Here is a 20,296-nt window from a genome sequence, read left to right as displayed (position 1 = left end):
GTGGAGGAGAATGAGGATGTTCTGCTACCACTATACTTGGGAGCACATTGTGAGGGCTGGATACTTTTTTTTTTTTTTTTTTGCAGAGGCAGAGATTGTGAATTCCACTTCATCCTGTGCAGAGAAATGAACACAGGGGTCTCAAACATTTTGTGCATGCCACAGCAGCTGAGCATTGGGTAGAGTGACGGGACTGTGCTGTTGTGTAAGTTGTGCAGGAGAAAATCTTGGGAAAAGACGTCTGTTTGAATTTCTAAACAATTTGGAAAAAGCTGTGATCAGTCCTCTTAAGTAAATTGAATTAGTCAATTCCTAGGTGGTTAAACTGGAAATAGGAATGCTAACAATTGTGAATTATGTTCACAATAGTCATAGCCTGCTTTAGGAAACCAGATTTTTAATTTCTAAAATATTACTGTATCAATAAAAACATTATGTATCAAAACAATACATAAAAACACATATGAAGAGTATTTTAAATAGGAGGACAAGTACATGTGTTAAGTTATGACAGAAATGGATGTTGCAAATAATAATCGGTAATAAAAATAACATAAAGGGCACAAACAGTAAATCAACATTGCTTTTTGCATTACTTTCTCTTTGCCCAAGAGAGAATACGTCTTAATACTTAAATTTGCTTTCAGAATCCTACCATAGTTAAGTTTTAGGCTCTCTGAAGGGATATTTCTCCAGATTTTTAGTCAAGGATGTTGGAGGCTGCGAGTAATGTTGGCTGAAATGTTTTAAAATTACATTTATGCTTTCACAGATGCACAGTCTACTTGATGACTTTTATTTGTGAATGCTTTTCCATTTCTGTACTTTTAATATTAAGATAGCTTTACTATTCTTTAGGTGGCTTTGGTCCATTTTGTTCTAGCTTTTGCAGTTGTGACTGGACTGGAGTGTGGTTGCATGGGTCCTCCTGATATTCTTTAAAATAAATTAGAAGAGACATGTTGACAGTTACTGCACTTTCTTAGGTTGCTGTGATCCGTTTATCTATTAGCCTTTATCTAGAAATGAGAAGAGTAGCTTAGATACTAAGGAAAGAGGTTGTCTTTAGAAAGTTTTGCGAAAATATTTGACAATACAGAAAACACAAAAGTTGAGGGCATAAGTTTTCAGAAACCATAGAAACCATACTCCTGCCTATGTTTTTTACACGTGATTTATGATTGTAATAACTCCATTGCAAGGTGACCTGCAAAGTGAGTAATGTAGAGGGGTTACTCAGAGGCCCAGCCTACACTTTTTCTGCAGATGTGCTAATCCAAACCCTCGCTGCAAAAATGTGCTGCCGATCAAGATTGTGGTATGTCTCTGCAGCATAGAGAGCAAAAAGACAGTTCCTTCTGTAAGATTCTCACTGCTGCAGTGTAAGACTAAAAGCATGAATATTTTAACTGTTGTCAGGCATGTGGTTTGGACTTTTATAAGCCATCTTGGCAAAAGATCGTTTCTTAATGAGGAGTTGGCAAGAGGATTAAAAGGCAGACTTCTGAAGTGTTAATAAGCTCCTGCCAAGCTTGGAAAGCAGCCGAAAAAGAATGAAAATGCTGACGTGAAACCAAGTGATTTGAGGCTGTGTCATAGGCCAACCAGAAATGGGAATCATCCTCTTTATAGTCAGGAAAGGTGTTCAGTGAGGTGGGTATAGGCTGTGAGGCTCTGAATGTCAATGATGTAGCCTGTGTTTGATGTCATAAAGCTCTCAATGGAGAGGCATACAGAGAAGAATGACATCTTCCTGTAGCATTTTTTTTCCCAAAAGATAAAAATGAGGAAAACCATGTTCCTCAAATCTAGCGAATGGCTTTTCCACTCTGAATTATTGGAGCCCTTAGGAGGCAATTTCAAGCAGCATATGGCTGATTGTATTGTAGGCAACTAACAGAAAAGAAATCAAAGCATGATTCTGTGATCTAGAAAACCTCTGCAACTGGAGATTCTGGCAAAATAATTTCAATGGTGATTCCTAATTATGTCAATGCTTAGTAGAGAGAGCAAAAAGAAAGAATATCTCAAACTCTTATAGCTTACTTCGAGTAACCTCTCAGGTAGATTTGAAACAGAACATCTTCTCTCCTTTGACCTCTCAAAACCAAAACATAGTCTAGCCTCACCCCAAACAGAAAAGGGCACCAAAAAAACTATGAAAAGTAATCTAGGTGATTTGAGCTCCCAGAAGGCACTTAACCACTGGGCTATTGTCTCTTGACTTTTTCTTCACTCTTTTATTTTTGTTTCAGGCTACTATATTTGGCTTTGTTCCAACAGCGTTTCCAATTACAGAAAGAATTCTCTAACAAAGAATGTTTCCAGGGCTGCAGATGTTTCACTCATTACATAATACTGAGCATGGCTAACCTTTAAAGCTTGCAAATGGTGCAGTAAGTGAATTTCATGAAGTACTTCCATTGCTCTGAGAACTATTATTATTATTGTTGTTATTATTTAATTTTCTCTCTTGGACTATTTTATTTGCAGCCTCTGGAGTAGTTGCCATCTTCTGTTATGTGAAAGAACGTTTTGGGTACAACACTGATGAGAAAAGATTGAACTGGTTTATTAAATGAGTGTAGCTAGACTGCTTGCTGATTATCATTCTTCCCTTCTCCCATCTTTTCCATTTCTGTTTTCATCCTTGGCAATAGAACTTAATTTACAGGTACCAAACTTGCCTTCATTGATTCTAGCTGCTTCTCCGCTAGACTCTGCAGTAGGTCACTTCAGAATTTTTTTTGGTCTCACATGTCTGTAACCACTCCAATTTTTATACCATTGGACAACTTGAAACTACTGTACAATAGGAAAACTAGAACTGTTGAACATGGTAGAGATAGTCTGCATAGTCTGGAGCCAGGTTTTTTCTTTTTGTTTTTTTTTTTTTCTTCCCTGGTAACTGGTTTTGCTGACAATCAGGAAAAAAAAATCAGACTAAAAGCACAGTTCTGCTTCCTAAGACAGAATCTTAAATTGTTGGTAGTTTGATTTTGTCTTTTCTGAATAATTCCCTTTTACTAAATATAAAGCTGAAATTTTGTGACTAATGTTCTCCCTTTATTTGATAATTTTTGCTCCAGCAATCCAAGGAATTGCATACAGGACAAAAAAAACCATGGAAAATGCAAAGAAAATTCAGGATAATGGAGGCTAATAATATATTTTGTTAAAGGCAAAATTATTTAAAATATACTCCATTTGTTTCTAAACAGGTCTGAAAAGCTGTAAGACTTCTCTGTAACAAAATTGATGCTTAGGTGGCAAACTCTATATGCCTTACTGCCCTGGTTTCATCTGGGATAGAGTTAATTTTCTTCCTAGTAGCTGGTACAGCACTGTGTTTTTGATTTAGGATGAGAATAATGTTGATAACACACTAACATTTTAATTGTTGCAAAGTAGTGCTTACACTAGTCAAAGGCTTTTCAGCTTTTCATGCCCTGCCAATGAGAAGCGGGGAGGGGGGCACAGCCAGGACAGCTGACCCAAATTGGCTAAAAGGATATTACATACCATGTGATATCATGCTCAGAATATAAACTAAGGGGAGTTGGCCAGGAGGGGTGGTGACTGCAGCTTGGGAACTGGCTGGGCACTGGTCAGCAGGTGGTGAGCAATTGCATTGTACATCACTTACTTTGTATATTCTTTTACCATTATTATTATTGTTATTATCATCATCATCATCGTCATCCCTTTCTTTTTTGTCCTGTTAAACTGTCTTTATCTCAGCCCATGAATTTTAAGGGTTTTTTTCCAATTCTCAACCCCATCCCACTTCCCAGGTGGTGGGGAATGAGCAAACAGCTGTGTGTTGGTTAGGTGCTTACCAGGTTAAACAAAACCAGTCTTTTTTGGTGGCCAGTGTGGGGCACAAAGGGTTGAGATAATGACAAATCTGACCAGAGTGTGTTAAGGCAAATTTTATATAAGCATTCATTATATTGGTTTAATAGTCACTGGTCACAATGCTGATCTATTTGCTCTCAAAGTTGTCGTGCTTGCTTGCAAAGTTGGGTTATGTAATACTGTATTTGTAGTATATGTTCCATGTTATGCTGTTTATCACCACTGGGAGCTTGGTCAAGGCAATCATTTTGCTGCACTGTGTAACACTGGTTTATGATATGGTAAAATTATGAGTCTAATCTGGTATTTGCACTCATCATTGCCATCATCTCCGTACCTTGAGAGTCACCTCTTGGAAACTGTTTATAATTACACTTTTTACCTTTCTTCCTCAGAGAACCAATCTATGGGGAAAATGGGGGGGACACTTTACCCCACTCCTTCATTTTCCCTTTCTCCTTCAGGCTGGTTACAACAGCTCTTGAGAATTTTGAATACCCTTGGGATGTTCAAACCAGCATGGTCCTATTGATATGTCTCCTGAATGTGTGTCAGGTCTTGCTTAGGACTGAACAACTATTTAAGGGTACTATTTGGAGATCTACCCCTGCAATGAGCACTGTGGCTACTCCAGCCCCCATGACAGGCACTGCAGCTGAACCAGAGAACCAACCCATGCTAGTATCAGTCACCCCTATACACAAAAAGAAATACACAAGAAAATCAACTCATTTAGTAAGGGATGAAGATGAACCAGGGCCAACATGAGAACAGGAGGAGGAAGAGGCAGAACCCATAAATGAGAAGGTAACCACCCGATCCCTATCACTGAATGAGCTGAGAGATATGCAAAAAGACTTCAGTTGTGGTCCAGGTGAGCACCTTGTCACCTGACTGCTCCGATACTGGGATAACAGGGCCAGAAGCCTGGAATTAGAGGGTAAGGAAGCCAAGCAGCAGGGATCCCTTTCTAGGGCAGGGAGCATTGAAAAAGTGATTGGATAATGGGCACAAGCCCTCAGCCTCTGGAGGTGATTACTGTCAGGTGTGAAGGAAATGTATCCCTTCAAAAAAGATGTTATATTTCACCCAGTCAAGTGGACCATGGAGAGAGGTATTCCATATCTGAGGGAATTAGCCATGCTGGAGGTGATTTATGATGACCTGGACAGGACAATGAGCATTTATCCAAAGATCCAGATGAAGTCAGGTGCACTCAACCGATATGGTGGAAGTTTATACGGAGCACACCATCAGTGCATGCAAACTCATTGGTAGTAATGACCTGGAAGGACAGAGAGGAACCAAAGGTGGATGAATTGGCTGGCCAATATGAAGAAAGTCTCTCCTCTTCCCTACGGGCCTGCTTCTTGGCTGTGGAATAAATGTCCTGGAAGGTCCAGCAACGTAAAGATGATATGTCCTACTCCCCACCTGTATGGACCAGTATCTCAGCTATTAGGAGTAAGCGTCCTTCTGCTTAAGAGAGAATGTAGTGGATACACATGATGGGCTACCCTGTGGTTTTATCTGCATAACCACAGAGAGGACCTGAAGAAGTGGGATGGAAAACCTACCTCAACCCTAGAGGCACATGTATGTGAGTTGCAAGGAAAATCAGTCACAGAAGGAAGTTCTTCCAGGAAAATTGCTGCTCTAGTTTCCAGTGGGCAGTTCCCCAGACAGAGTAGAATAGCTGATTTGACTTCTCATCTAAATAAAGGGGCTTTTGTTTCACATTTACAAGAAGTGAGTAATGGATACTATGACCAGGACTAGAGGGGCCCTACTTCCAGCCAGGTGGAGGAAAAGAAAACCGGGTTTTCTGGACTCTGTGGATTCAATGGCCTGGCACATCAGCCGCACAGGAGTGTAAGGCTTTAGTAGACACTGGTGCATAGCGCACCCTAATGCCATCAAGCTACACAGGAGCTGTATTTCTGGAGTAACAGGGGGATGCCAACAGCTAACTGTATTGGAGGCCAAAGTGAGCCTAACCGTGAATGAGTGGCAAAAGCACCCCATTGTGACTGGCCCAGAGGCTCCTTGCATCCTTGGCATAGACTACCCCAGGAGAGGGTATTTCAAGGACCCAAAAGGGAACAGGTGGGCTTTTGGTATAGCTGCCTTGGAGACAGGAAATTAAACAGCTGTCTACCTTGCCTGGCCTCTCAAAGAACCCTTCTGTTGTGGGGTTGCTGAGGGTCAAGGAACAACAGGTGCCAGTCACCACCACAACCATCACCAGCAGCAGTATTGTACCAACCGAGACTCCCTGATTCCCATCTATGAGTTGATTCGGTTGACTGGAGAGCCAAAGGGTGATCAGTAAGACTCGCTTACCCTTTAACAGTCCCATATGGCCAGTGTGGAAGTCTAATGGAGAGTGGAAGCTAACAGTAGACTATTGTGGCCTGAACAAAATCATACCACTGCTGAGTGCTGTAATGCCGGGCATTCTGGAACTTCAATATGCACTGGAGTCAAAGGCAGCCAAGTGGTATGCCACAATCGATATCACTAGTGCATTCTTCTCAATCCCTCTGGCAGCAGAGTGCAGGCCAAAGTTTGATTTCACTTGGAATCAACTGCCCCAGGGGTGGAAACACAGTCTTGGCATTTGCCATGGACTCATCCATACTGCACTGGAACAGGGAGGAGCTCCAGAACACCTACAATACATTGATGATATCATTGTGTGGGGCAACACAGCAGAAGAAGTTTTTGAGACAGGGAAGAAAATAATCCAACTCCTTCTGAAGGCTGGTTTCACCATAAAACAAAGTGAGGTCAAGTGACCTGCACAGGAGATCCAGTTTTTAGGAATCAAATGGCAAGATGGATGTCGTCAGATTCCAGTGGATGTGATCAACAAAATAGCAGCCATGTCCCCACAAACTAGCAAAAAGGAAACACAAGCTTTATTAGGCGTTGTGGATTTTTCGAGAATGCATATTCCAAATTATAGTGTGATTGAAAGCCCTCTTTATCAAGTGACCCGGAAGAACGATTTCAGATGGGGCCCTGTGCAATGACAAGCCTTTGAACAGATTAAACAGGAGATAGTCTATGCATTAGCCCTTGGGCCAGTCTGGGCAGGACAAGACGTAAAGAATGTGTTCTACACCGTGGCTGGGGAGAATGGTCCTACCTGGAGCCTCTGGCAGAAAGCATCAGGGGGCATCCGAGGTTGACCCCTAGGGTTTTGGAGTGAGGGATACGAGGGTCTGGGCCCACTATACTCCAATTGAAAAAGAGATATTGGCACTGTATAAAAGGGCTTGCTTTGCTTCAGAAGTGGTTGGTACTGAAGCACAGCTCTTCCTGGCACCCCAACCACCAGTGCTGGGCTGGATCATAGAATCATACAATCATTAAGGTTGGAAAGGACCTCTAGGATCATCAAGTACAGCTGTCAACCCAACACCACCATGCCTCTAAACCATGTCCCCAGGTGCCACATCTACATGATTTTTGACCATCTCCAGGGATGGTTACTCTGCCACCTCTCTGGGCAGCCTCTTCCAATGCCTGACCACTCTTTCAGTGAAGAAATTTCTCCTAATATCCAATCAAAACCTACCCTGACACAGCTTGAAGCCCTTTTCTCTTGTTCTAACACTATCAACTTGGGAGAAGAGACAAACACCCACCTCGTTACAGCCTCCTGTCAGGTAGTTGTAGAGAGGGATGAGGTCTCCCCTCAGCCTCCTCTTCTGCAGACTAAACAACCCCAGCTCCCTCAACCTCTGCTCATAAGGCTTGATCTCCAGACCCTTCACCAGCTTTGTTGTACTTCTCTGGACACACTGCAGAACCTCAATGCCTTTCTTGTACTGAGGGGCCCAAAACTGAACTCAGTATTCAAGGTGTGGCCTCACCAGTGCTGAGTACAGAGGCACAATCACTTCCCTACTCCTGCTGGCTACACTGTTCCTGATACAAGCCAGGATGCTGTTGGCCTTCCTGGCCACCTGGGCACACTGCTGGCTCATGTTCAGCCAGCCATCAGCCAGCACCCCCAGGTCCTTCTCTGCCCAGCAGCCTTGCAGCCACTCTTCCCCAAGCCTGTAGCGTTGCATGAGGTTGTTGTGACCCAAGTGCAGAACCCAGCACTTGGCCTTGTTAAACCTCATACAGTTGGCTTCGGCCCATCGATCCAGCCTGCCCAGGTCCGTCTGCAGAGCCTTCCTTCCCTCAAGCAGATCAACATTCCCACCCAGCTTGGTGTCATTTGCAAACTTACTGAGGGTGCACTTGATCCCCTCATCCAGGTCATTGATAAAGGTATTTAATAAGACTGGCCCCAAAACTGAGCCCTGGGGAGCATCGCTTGTGACTGGCCGCCAACTGGATTTAGCTCCATTCATCACAACTCGCTGGGCTCCACCGTCCAGCCAGCTTTTACCCAGCAAAGAGTACACCTGTCTAAGCCAACAGCCGCCAACAGGAGAATGCTGTGGGTGACAGTGTCAAAGCCTTTCCTTCATTCATGAGGTGGGTCACCTGGTCATAGAAGGAGATCAGGTTGATCAGGCAGGACCTGCCTTTCATGAAGCCATGCTGGCTGGGCCTGATCCCCTGGTTGTCATGCACATGCCTCGTGAGCTAACTCAAGATGTTTCACTCCATAATCTTCTCCAGAACTGAGGTCAGGCCAACAGGCCTGTAGTTCCCTGGATCCTTCTTCCGGCCCTTCTTGTAGAAGGGCATCGCATCGGCAAGTCTCCAGTCATCTGGGACCTCCCCTGTTAACCAGGACTGCTGATAAATGATGTTGAAAGGGAGGGTCCTCTCTACCCATCATGCAGCTGATACTACGTGGAATAAATGGGTTGCACTGATCACCCAACAGGCTCGAATAGGAAACACTAGTCACCCAGGAATCTTGGAAGTGATCATGGACTGGCCAGAAGGCAAAGATTTTGGATTATCACCAGAGGAGGAGGTGGCAGCATGTGCTGAAGAGGCCCCACTGTATAATAAACTACCAGAAAATGAGAACAATAGGCAGTGGCCACTGATGGGTCCTATCGCCTTGTGGGAAAGCACCAGAGATGGAAGGCTGCTGTATGGAGTTCTACACGACAAGTAGCAGAAACTGCTGAAGGGGAAGGTGAATCAAGCCAGTTTGCAGGAGTAAAGGCCATCCAGTTGGCATTAGACATTGCTGAATGAGAAAAGTGGCCAGTGGTCTATTGCTATACTGACTCCTGGATGGTGGCAAACACCCTATGGGGGTGGTTACAGCAATGGAAGCAGAGCAACTGGCAGCACAGCGGCAAACCCATCTGGGCTGCTGCATTGTGGCAAGATATTGCTTCCCGGCTAGAGAACCTGGTTGTAAAGGTACATCGTGTGGATGCTCTCATCCCCAAGAGTCAGGCCACTGAAGAGCATTGAAACAACCGGCAGGTAGATCAAGCTGCTCAGATTGAAGTGGCTGAGGTGGATCTTGACTGGCAGCATAAGGGTGAACTATTTGTAGCTCGGTGGGCCCATGACACCTCAGGGCATGCAACATACAGATGGACTCTATTGCACAGGCTATCCATGGATATGAATCATGCGCTGCAATCAAGGAAGCCAAGTGAGTAAAGCCTCTGTGATATGGAGGATTATGGCTGAAGTATAAATATGGGGATGCCTGGCAGATTGGTTATATCACATTCCCACAAACCTGCCAAGGCAAGTGTCATGTGCTTACAATGGTGGAAGCAACCACCAGATCGCTGGAAACATATCCTGTGCCCCATGCCACCCCTCAGAACACTGTCCTGGGCTGTGAAAAGCAAGTCTTATGGCAACATGGCACCCCAGAAGGAACAAAGTCAGACAACAGAACTCATTTCTGAAACAACCTCATGGACATCTGGTCCAACGAGCATGGGATTGAGTGGGTGTATCAAATCCCCTGTCATGCACCATCCTCTGGGAAAATCAAACAATGAAATGGACTGTTAAAGACTACACTGAGAGCAATGGAGGGTGGGACATTTAAAATTGGAATACACATTTAGCAAAAGTCACATAGTCAGTCAACACTAGGAGATCTGCAATCAAGCTGGCCTGCCCAATGCTTCTGGGGAAAACAGTCTGGGTTACTCCTGCTTCAGGCACAGACAAACCCATCCATGGGATTGTTTTTGCTGAACAACCTGGGTGTGCTTGGTGAGTGATGCGGTAGGGTGGGGAAGTCTGATGTGTACTTTAAGGGGATTTGATTTTGTGTGAGAATAGCCAATGAACTGAATGGTATGATGTTAATTGCTATAGAATAACTTCTATGGTTGCTATATGCCATATCAATGGTATTATTGTAAGAATCACCTGTATTAATGAAGAATGAACTTTGATGAAACCAAGCAAAGTGCAGCAATGGTAGAACCAGACAAGTGCAGCAATAAAGGAACCAGACCTGGCTTCATCATGCAACAGTCCAACAACACACACCATCTCTGCTGCCCTGAAGGACTGTTATGACAGATGAAGCCCGAAGTCATGGACTAAATGAACTCAACGGACATTTTCGACGGATGGCCCACAGACTAAAGGAATGATATCTGTGTGTATACATGAAAATACAGGAAAGGTGGTTGTGATCAATTGGGATGTATTGGAAAGCATGGGACTTGAGCATGGTGAAGATGATATAGAATAAGGGGTGGATACTGTCCTGATTTTGACTGGGCTGGGATAGAGTTGATTTTCTTCCTAGTATTTACCTTGTATATTTTTTGCATCACTTGCTTTGTATAGTCTTTCACTATTTTATTATTATTTTCCCTTCCTTTTCTGTTCTATTAAACTGCCTTTATCTCAACCCACAAATTTTACTTCTCCTCCGCCAATTCTCTGCCCAGTCCCACTGTGGGGGCCGGGGAGCGAGCAAATGGCTGTGTGGTGTTTAGCTGCTTGCCAGGTTAAACCACAACACTTAAAAAAGTAGAGAATTATTACGATGTAATTATCACTTATTACAATACTGGATTTCAAAAGTCACTTCATTTCCTCACCACCCTTTCTTCATATGAAGCGCACTTGCGTCATTGCAAAGCCCATGGTTTGAAACTGAAAAGGAAGGTATGTTGTAATAATACAGACACCCGTATCCCATTATGTGAATGGTGTATTTGTTCGTGGCTCTCATGAAAATGTTAGTAACAAATCCTGAAAGAGAGATACCACTTATTTTAGTCAAGTTTTAAAGAATCTTGGATGTCTTTAGCCATCGTAGACAGTTAAAAGTGTGAAAAAAATATTTTCATTTCCTACCTGTGGTGTTTCAGCCTATGATCTGTGGGTTTTAAGTATGTCTGCTAATTTGATGGTAAGATTTTTTTATTTATTCTATAAAATGCAGTTTGTTTTTCAGCATTAACTGTAGACCTGTGTTTGACATTTCAGGAGCTTAAAGCGGAAGTGATTTTGTTCCAAAATTCACAGTTTGCAAACTCTGGTTTTTGTATTGGGGGAAGGGGGGGCAGCTTTCATCAAATTGGTTCTAGGCTTGGTCCCTTTGCTTCCATAGGAATTTCTTACCTGAGGTGATTTGATGTGATATTTCTTCTCCTTTCCTACTGTAGTGCCCTGATATATTTGGAAGGCGTCAGAAAACTTTCCGAGCAAGCTGATCACAATCATTTTATGTCTGATTTTCACGTTCAGATGCTGTCAGAAAACAGTCTGGTACACAAACAGCTAGTACAGAGTCAACATTTTTTCTTTGAATACGTGCAAATTTGCAGCAATTTAGCTATATGACAATGTGGTATGCATTCCAAAAAAAGAAGACTTTAGGTGCACATCTAGGAATTCTTTTACTGTCATTGCTGACTGACCGTGGCTCATAATCTGTGGACTACTTTTTTTTCTGCTTTAATTCTGTGTAGTGTTAATGGTATGCTTGAAGTAATGTTGCCTTACCTTGTCTTTTGTTGTGGTGTGTATATATATGTGTGTGTGTGTATATATTCATGGTATATTCTTACAGATAGTAAAATGTGCTTTGTAGAACATTGTGTATAGATATGTCCATGTAACTTACGTATGTGTTGCTAATGACATCTTAAGTGTTTGATAACCTCCTTGGTTCACCCGAACTCATTTAACATCGTTAAATAGTCTAGTTTATAATGTTCCATTCTGTAGTAGTTTTAAAACCATCTGTGATGCATTCACAAGGTCCGATTTCTGCTGTCCCATGTGCACCAAACTGAAATGCATAAGCTGGAGTTGCACACTTACCTGAGTAGAAGTAGGCTGGCTTAAATGTGTACGGACAAGTATACTGATGTGAGCAATAATAGTGAAGATATGCTGGAATGGACAAGCAACTGGAGTGCAAGCTGTTTGGGAACCCTGTGTATATACTCCAGTATGTTCGGATTGTTTAATGGTAATATTGATGGCTGTCTTTGCATATACTGTTTACATTTAAGCCTGCATGGGTATATATGTGTCCTAGAATCCTATTTTGTGTTTAAAAAAAACAGTCTAAAGTTTCAGTTGCCAAGTATAGTCCATAATTGCTTTGCTCATTGCTTTTCGAAGTGACTTCAAGTACTGACTTCCATGTGCTGAAATCCAGTTTAAAAAAAGACAAAATTTGAGGCAATTAGAGCAAAAGCAATTATTCTGATTTATTGAATACAGTTAACACTGAGAACCACCTTCACTGTGTTCTTTCTGTTGCTATGGAATACAACTAGGAAATAGTTGAAAAAAAAACACCACAAAAACCGCCAAACTGAAGAAATCACTATTATTGATGCATTCCCACTAATGTGAAGTTTTAAAGAATTGTATTCATAGTATTAGTATGGTTACATTATAATTTAATAGTAGTTTCAGTCCTTTAGCATTTGTATTTAGATTTGAATTTTATAAACAGTCCTAGAGATAAAACTCTGAAGTGTCTAAATCCTCACTGCTAGTCAAACTTGCCAAGTTCAGGCCTTCAAGTTCTACCTTCTCCTGTCCCAAGTGACTAAATATTTTTGTTCTGATTTAAGAGCACCCATTTCTGAAAAAAAAATTGTGATTTATAATTAGTGTCATCAGTTTCTTCACACCAACTTTGTCACGCCTTTATCTTTGCCACTGTTGGGAATACTACATAAAGTTTTTGGTTTTTTTTACCAAGACCTCTAGTGACAGGATAAGGGGCAAAAGTTTTAAACTAAAAGAGGCTATGTTTAGATTGGAAATAAGGAAGACATTTATTATCATGAGGGTGGTGGGGCGCAGAAACAGGTTGCCCAGTGGATTGATCTTCTGATATCGTAGCAGAAGATACATCAAATCCCCATCCTGGAATGTTCAAGGTCCAGTTGGACGAGGCTTTGAACAACCTGATTTAGTGGAAGATGTGCCTGCCCAAGGCAGGGGGACTAGATGACCTTTAAAGGCCCCTTTCAACCCAAACTGTTCTTTGATACTGGTATTTGAAATGTGTGCAGAAAAAAAGGGGGTCAAGCAGAAGGCTTAATGCAACCTAGTTGTATCTCTTTGCTGTGTATGACAGTGATTTAGCTTCTTCAAACATGTCTTTAAAGGCATTTACAAATCTTGTTTTAATTTCTTTCCATTTTTAGTTTCAATAAGTAGCTGATACTGCCTTATCCCAAGGAGCATGCTCTCTTGCTGGTTTTGTATTTTAACATATGTATGTAAGTTATGTAATGATTTTAATGTGAATCAGGGATATTTCCAAAGTCACTCATTAAAAGAAATTCTGCACTGTTTGCTGTGGTATAAAATTAAGATTTAAAAAGCACCAGTGAAGATTCTTTCATACAAAGGGGAAATAAATTGTTCTTTCCATCCCTTCACCAATGACATTATTTAATCTCAGCACAAGATAAAAGAATGGTCTGTGTGAATAAAGAATCAGATCTCTCCTTTCTTCATCACAGCAAGGAAAATGTCTTTCTGAATTTTCAGAAAGGTAAACAAACTTGGCCTATCCTACCTCTCTTCTGATTAGTTCATTGGAACTAATAGAGAAGTTGCATGTACAAAGACTTGGTCAGACAGCTTATTAAGTTCTGTATTGGGGAGTGAGGTGCCTGTAGTAATACTTATGTTATCTTATGAAGTTTTGTGTAGTGCAGGGGGTGAAAAACATAGTAATGCTTCTCTTTTCCTCAAATTGTAGGCAGTAAATTTCCCAAGTGTTGCAGAGGACCTCCTGACACTGTCTTGTATCGATCCAGTGGAGTCTTTGTCTTTTAAATTTGTTTAGCAAATCCAGTGTCTTTCCTATCTTCAGGGCAGTTTATTTTAGGAATAAATCTCGGAGAAGAATGGATATACATTTTTTGTTTAACTTCTTTACAGCCCATAGCTAAATAGATAAATTTAGATAAATAATATATAGTTGTAAAAATATTTAAATAAAATAAATATAAATATACAAATAAATATCTAAATTGTATTTAGATGATATATATAATAAATAGATAAATAAATAGATTAAAAATTTGCACGGTCCATGCATATTTTCTCATAGCAACTTTCTAACATTTAATAATATTAGAAAGTAAATGAAAATTTCTAGGATAATAAGGTTTTATCATACTAATTTTGCTGGTATTCCTTTCTGCTGTGTCTATGTCTTTACTTTAGGTGAGCAATCAAGCCCTTTCCTGTACCTCCACACCTGAGAAATGAAATACTGCTCACCATACTTATGTTATGGAGAATTCTAAGCAAACATTACTTGACTACAAACAGCCAGTGCAGTGGTAAAGCAAATAACATCATTAATGAATTTAAATGGAGGAGTCTTGGGAGAATAGTTGTGGATCTAACAATGTTAGGATAAGTATTTGCTTTTACTCAGAGTATGATGAGTAGGTGAAGCAGACTTCAACAAATGAATATGTGTTAGAGAAGTCTCCTTTTTCCGTGTTTTGCAGGTGATGTAGAAGAAAACATTTTTATATCTCTAAAGAATAGGAGTCCTCAGCTGTGGCAGTCTCTGTAAATGAACACTGAGAACTTCAGTGATCTCCATTTTGGCATTGAAAAGCTTGTTACTGTGATAAAATGCAACATAGCTATTAAGTAGAATACAAATACCGTACTTACTTATATTGTCATCTTTACTTCATTGTGGCTCCTTGTAACTTGCTCTCATGAATTTTTGTATCTGTGGAAGAACAACTCTCTGTTGTGGTTCAGCTAACTGTAAATAGACAGTCTAGCTATATTTAAAGAAAAATCACACTGGTGTTTTAGACAGCAGTCAATAAACTGAAGCTATTTCTAATAATGTAGTATTTTTTTCATAATTGTTAAAAATTCCTTTTCCCCAAGGAAATTTCACTATGAAATCTCTCCTTAAGAAAGGGCTATCTGTGACCTATATGAAGCTAATAACTGAGTTGATATATTATTGATACTATGGAAGAATTGTAAAATTACATTGTTGTGAGAAAGGCTGCTGTCATTTTAGAGAGATCAAAAATGGACTGTGGGAGAGGAGAACGCTGCTGTATTTTTGCTGTTTAGCAGTGAAAAGTTGTGTGGTTTTGGGTTTTTTTTTTTGCTTTTGCATATTTTTGCTAAATGGCTCTCTTGACTCACACAAGGCATATTAAGTACCTTTAAGTGTTGACTGTGCAGGCTTGTTTTGTTTTCATCTACAACTAATTACTTCCAGTGGGAATTTCTTTCAGAAAAGCATGGGGATTTTAAAAGTAGATCTTTTATTCAAAAGATTTTTTTTCTTTTATTTAAAAAACAGTTTTGGTCCTAAACTGCTCATAGCAAACTTTCCTATTGTGGCTGATTAATTAATTGGAAGACTGACTTCACTTAAATAATTTCTGCATAGCCCTTATGGATCTATGTGGACTTGCAGGGTTGTAATTTTTCAGACAGTATTGCTCATGATCTTGAAACAGAATTCCCAATTTTTGTTTTCAGTTTGACTGGAAACTGAAGTACCTTTGTAGACTTTTAAAAAAAATCTTTCATGGGACTTGTATGTTGGCTTTTTTTCAATATATCCTGCATTTTCATCACCCAACAGCAAAGTAAAATTTTTTATTTTTAGAATTTATTTGTATTTGGGTTGTGCCCTACAAGGGAATGGGGTGTTACAATAAAAATCCCAATATTTTCTAAATGCTGAGTTTTCCTATTAGTCTTGTCATGTAAAGAAACCTACTTATAGAAAACTGACAGGGGACAATATCTCTTGAAATTATGGTGGGAAAAGTTGCCATGGTAAAACTTAAAATAGAAGGTCTTTTAGAAGAATGTTTGTTCCCCTGTGTATTAAGCGCAGCAGTATGCATACTTATTCTTGTGTGAGGCATCACAAAAAATACTAGTTCAGAAGGCAAGGTATCCTTGGACTAACCAAATTCTGCTGTTCTGTATGTTTTCTGTATCTGCTAATTTATAGTTTGGTGTCTATTTATATTTATAACGCTATTGCTTTAAAGAAGACAACCATGGCTTAATTAAGAGCTATTACTTTAAGGTCTTTTTTAGGAGGTCCTGTTGCTTTAAATCTTTCTAAAATTAGAGAATAAATTCTTGAAGAGCTGAGTTGTAGTGCTTTCTTGAAACCTTAACTTATTCTTGTGGGAAAGGAAGAAAATTGTTTTGAGAGACTCAGAACGTTTTGAAATACTCACAAAATGTTGTGCTGACATATGAGGCTTGTGTGCCAGGTTTCTCAGCTGAATTGTCTGGTGACTGAATTTTGCCTGCCACATATTACACAATGTTTCTGTGAAGTAAAACATAGCCATGGCTAAGAGAAAAACATAAAACCGTAGATATAAGTGTATGCTCCTTAGCAACCAATTGCCACAATTTTATTGATTCCCCACTAGTAAAAATTTGGGAATGGATTCTTTTCATTTACATTCTAACCTTCCAAATCTTAGTATTTAGTTTTGCAGGTCCTTTTAAATTTTTCTCTCTCTGTTTACCCAGAAAAGCTGAATTTTAACTTTAAAAAGCATCCAAGGGTAAGATTAGCACAATTCCAGGAGCTACAGCTGTGATTAAAAATACAAATCGCAGTGCGATTTTTGATGTTGTATGCTGTTATTGTTACTGTTTTATTTTCTGCTTTGTGTACTAGAAGTAAATGTGGGCAACGATTTTGATGTTGCATTGAGAGAATGTGATATTGAGCTGCGTGAACATATAGCAGGTAATAAAAGGCTGGGTCATTTAACAAAGGTTTTGTTTTGTTTTGTTTTGTTTAATTTGTATGATGCTAACTATTTCAGTATTTTTAGCAGCTTTTTCCAGTAATTTGGTTTCAAATGTCAAGTGCAAACAGTACTGCCTAGATTACAAGATATCCTGGTTCAGGACTTTAATTTCTTTTAAGGCGAGCAGGGAGATGTTGGTTTATTGATTTCATTATTTATTTTTGTAATTCTGTGAACAACTCCAAACATCTGAAAGGCAAACTGAAACATCTTATTCTTCACGGTTTTATGATTAATCCAGTGCCAAGTCAGTGCTGCTGCTGAAAGGGGCATACTGCTGCAGCTTTTTTGCTGACACAGTGAATTGTTGGAGAACTGCTTATTGAACACTAAGCAGTCTCTGCCAGGTTAGCGTTAAGCCAGAGCAGTTCCTTGTTCTAGTTTGTTATGTGGTTGCACAAACTATAGTTCTGGACAAAAGTGAAGATGGGAATGAGCAGTGGCAGTATGAGGAGGGACCTTTTAACAGAAGGATCAAGTTATATGAGATTAAGTTGAAGCCATTACCCCTGCGTTTCATGCTGACTTGTTTACCTGTAAAGGGCTTTATCACTAATTTCATGTTGTTTATGACAGTGAAAAGGGTTAACTGCTGCAAGTTCTGTAGCTGAAAGTGATTCAGTACCCTCATAGGTAGCTATGGTTTTGGTATAATTTTCTTGTTCTTCAGGAAACCTAAGCACTGAACACCTGACAAATTGAATAAACCTCTTATTGTTCCTGTTGATATAACATCCATATATTTTAGGCCTGAAAACTCAGTCTTGAGGGTAGGTGTCCAATAGCTTTCCCATTTTCAGGGGAGCCAAACACTTCTGTCTGTGACTCTTCCCAGGATCTTTGTTTATGGATTGCCCTGCAAAATCTGTTAGCCAAAATGTTCAGAGAACACTGAAGTGATATTGTGAAAAGCATTGTGGAAAAATATTGGAGAAGAATCTTTTAAAGGGTGTGGGTACTTTTCAGGTTTGAAAGGATTTGAGAAGTTGTCATTTCAGTGTCAGAAAATAAAAAAAATTCAGTGAGTTGGAGTATAGATACACTACAAATTTTCATTAAATTATTTCCTTTCCCCTCCCTACTTTCATCTCATGCTATAGTATCTTGCAATATAGTGGTTGGTGCCTAGATCGCAAAATCTTATGCTAAGATTTCTTAGTAAGCATGCAGGATGAATAACTGATTTTTCCCTCAGCTGAGTATTCAGAACATTTTTGATAAAAAGATTTACAAGTCTTGTAAAGTGTGAAGATGGAAAATACCTTTTTGGTGTAATTTCGGTAAGATAGGGCAGGGTAAGAAAGGAGGAGAAATGAGGTTGCACGGAACAGGATTATACTGTCTCCCCCAAACCACCTTTCTGTTAGCAGAGGCCAACATTTCTACAGTTACCAGACTAGGACATTCTAAACGCAAGAAACTTTTCAGTTTTGGTGTACTTACAATTTGGTAATACCCATGGACCACCACTGCTTGGTAGGTGGGACCTTGAGCTGTGGCAGTCTTGTTTTCAAAGATGGGAACCAGACTTCCATTCTTGGTTAGTTTTCTAGATGGGATCCCCAGAAATCTGGTGATGGAAGCGTGGGGTTCTAAAAGAAGGTGGTCCCTGGCTCCCTGAAAGGGTATAACAGTGTTCAGGTTTATTGCTTGGCAGCTACTGTTTGAATATTTCTCACTGAACTTTTAAAAAGGTAGGTATTTAATGAGATTAAGTACTTGGAATTGTACTTGTGATATTTGAGCATAGTCTGTCAGCTTGTTTTGCTCTTAATAGAAACTTGCATTTCACTGCTTTAAAATCATATGCTTAGTGAACATTGCTGGTGTTGGGACAACTCTTTCCAGATCTGGAATGTGCAGCTGAGCAGTGATGTGTACTGCCTGATCAGTTGACGAAATGTGGGTTTGGATGTGTGATTTTTGTAAATGCTTCCAGATGTTACATTTGCCAGCTGAATGTCTCAAGACTGCACTGTTAGGTTTAGATTATGAAACAAAATGGATGAAATGTGTAGAAGATAAATTAGTGAGTCTATGCTTGGAATTGTTCTCTCAACAAAAAAAAAAAAAAAAGGAGGCAGCATAACTCTGTGTAAATTATTCATTAAGCAATGGCAGGAAAATATAGATGCTTTTAGTTAGGAGTACTTGCATTAATGTATAGCCTGTGAAGAGGTTGAATGGTCTAATTCACCAAGCAATTTTCTGTGTAGCTGCTGTATTAGGACCTTTGAGTTCTTCATCTCACTTAAACTTCCTTGTGCAAAAGCATGACTGTTACAGTGCTAGGACTGAAATCTAATTACCAACAATAGTATCTTTTTGAGCAGCAGAAATCAAAGTTTGTTTTGGAGTTTCCCTAGAATTTTCCTGAAATATCTATATAGGAATTTTTTTATTTGAAAAAATTTCTGTAAATATTTTAAACCCTTATATTTGTTGAGGGAAGGAGTTTAGTTTGAAAGCAGAGTGTTTGACTTATCTTTATTCTCCCCAGGAAGTACTGGCATAACCATGATAGAAGACAAAGGTCCACGAGTGGCTGACTATTTCGTAGTGGCAGGGCTTACTGATACAGATACTGCAACCCTACTGGACCAAGAAATAAGCCGACATGAAACAAAGTCAACTGGTCCAAAGGCTCCGATTACTGACATAGCTGTGATAATTAAATCAGCTGGTGAAACTGTCCCAGAGGGATACACCTGTGTTGAAGCCACCCCTACAGCCCTTCAAGCCAACTTAAACTATGGAAGTCTAAAGAGTCCTGAACTTTTTCTTTGCTACAAGAGAGGCCGGGACAAACCACCTCTTACTGACATCGGGTGAGATTTCTATAACAGTTCAGTTTCTCCTTCAATAATGATCAAATCGTACTCTTCATAGATGATGATAAAAACAGATGTGAGAAAACTTTTTAAAACATTCTGTCTTTGAATCTATATTGTGTATTGTGTGTATCTGTGTAGTATTTTCTTTTCAGAAATAAGTCGAAAAAAGTGTCAGTCTTCTAGTGAACTTGTTCTAAACTGAATGAAAATGTTTTAGCTTAAAAAGGTATGAGATATATATAGAGAGAGATAGGTGGAGCAAATAAAATATGAAGAATGAAGGTCTGTGCTGCAGTGTTATGAAACGTAAGAGAATAGTACAGAATTAATTTATAATAATGGCAATAGTGTAAATGCAAA

General features: G+C 39.9%; 1 protein-coding gene across 8 annotated transcripts in view; it reads left to right on the top strand.

The window, feature by feature from the left end:
• Positions 1–20,296, top strand: part of DENND4C (DENN domain containing 4C) — a 179,582-nt gene that overhangs the window by 108,898 nt on the left and 50,388 nt on the right. For 6 of the 8 annotated variants that reach the window (XM_075078679.1, XM_075078680.1, XM_075078675.1 and 3 more), the window contains one exon: positions 19,603–19,930. The exons of the other annotated variants lie outside the window; for them this stretch is intronic. In XM_075078679.1, the coding sequence (XP_074934780.1) occupies positions 19,620–19,930 (311 nt within the window). In that variant the 5' untranslated portion in view covers positions 19,603–19,619. The remainder of the gene's footprint in view (positions 1–19,602; positions 19,931–20,296) is intronic. 8 annotated transcript variants of the gene reach the window in all.

The sequence above is a fragment of the Phalacrocorax aristotelis genome, chromosome Z (genome assembly GCF_949628215.1).
Source record: "Phalacrocorax aristotelis chromosome Z, bGulAri2.1, whole genome shotgun sequence".
NCBI lineage: Eukaryota > Metazoa > Chordata > Aves > Suliformes > Phalacrocoracidae > Phalacrocorax > Phalacrocorax aristotelis.
Note: the sequence above shows the minus strand (reverse complement) of the source record. Positions and strands in the feature narration are given on the sequence as shown.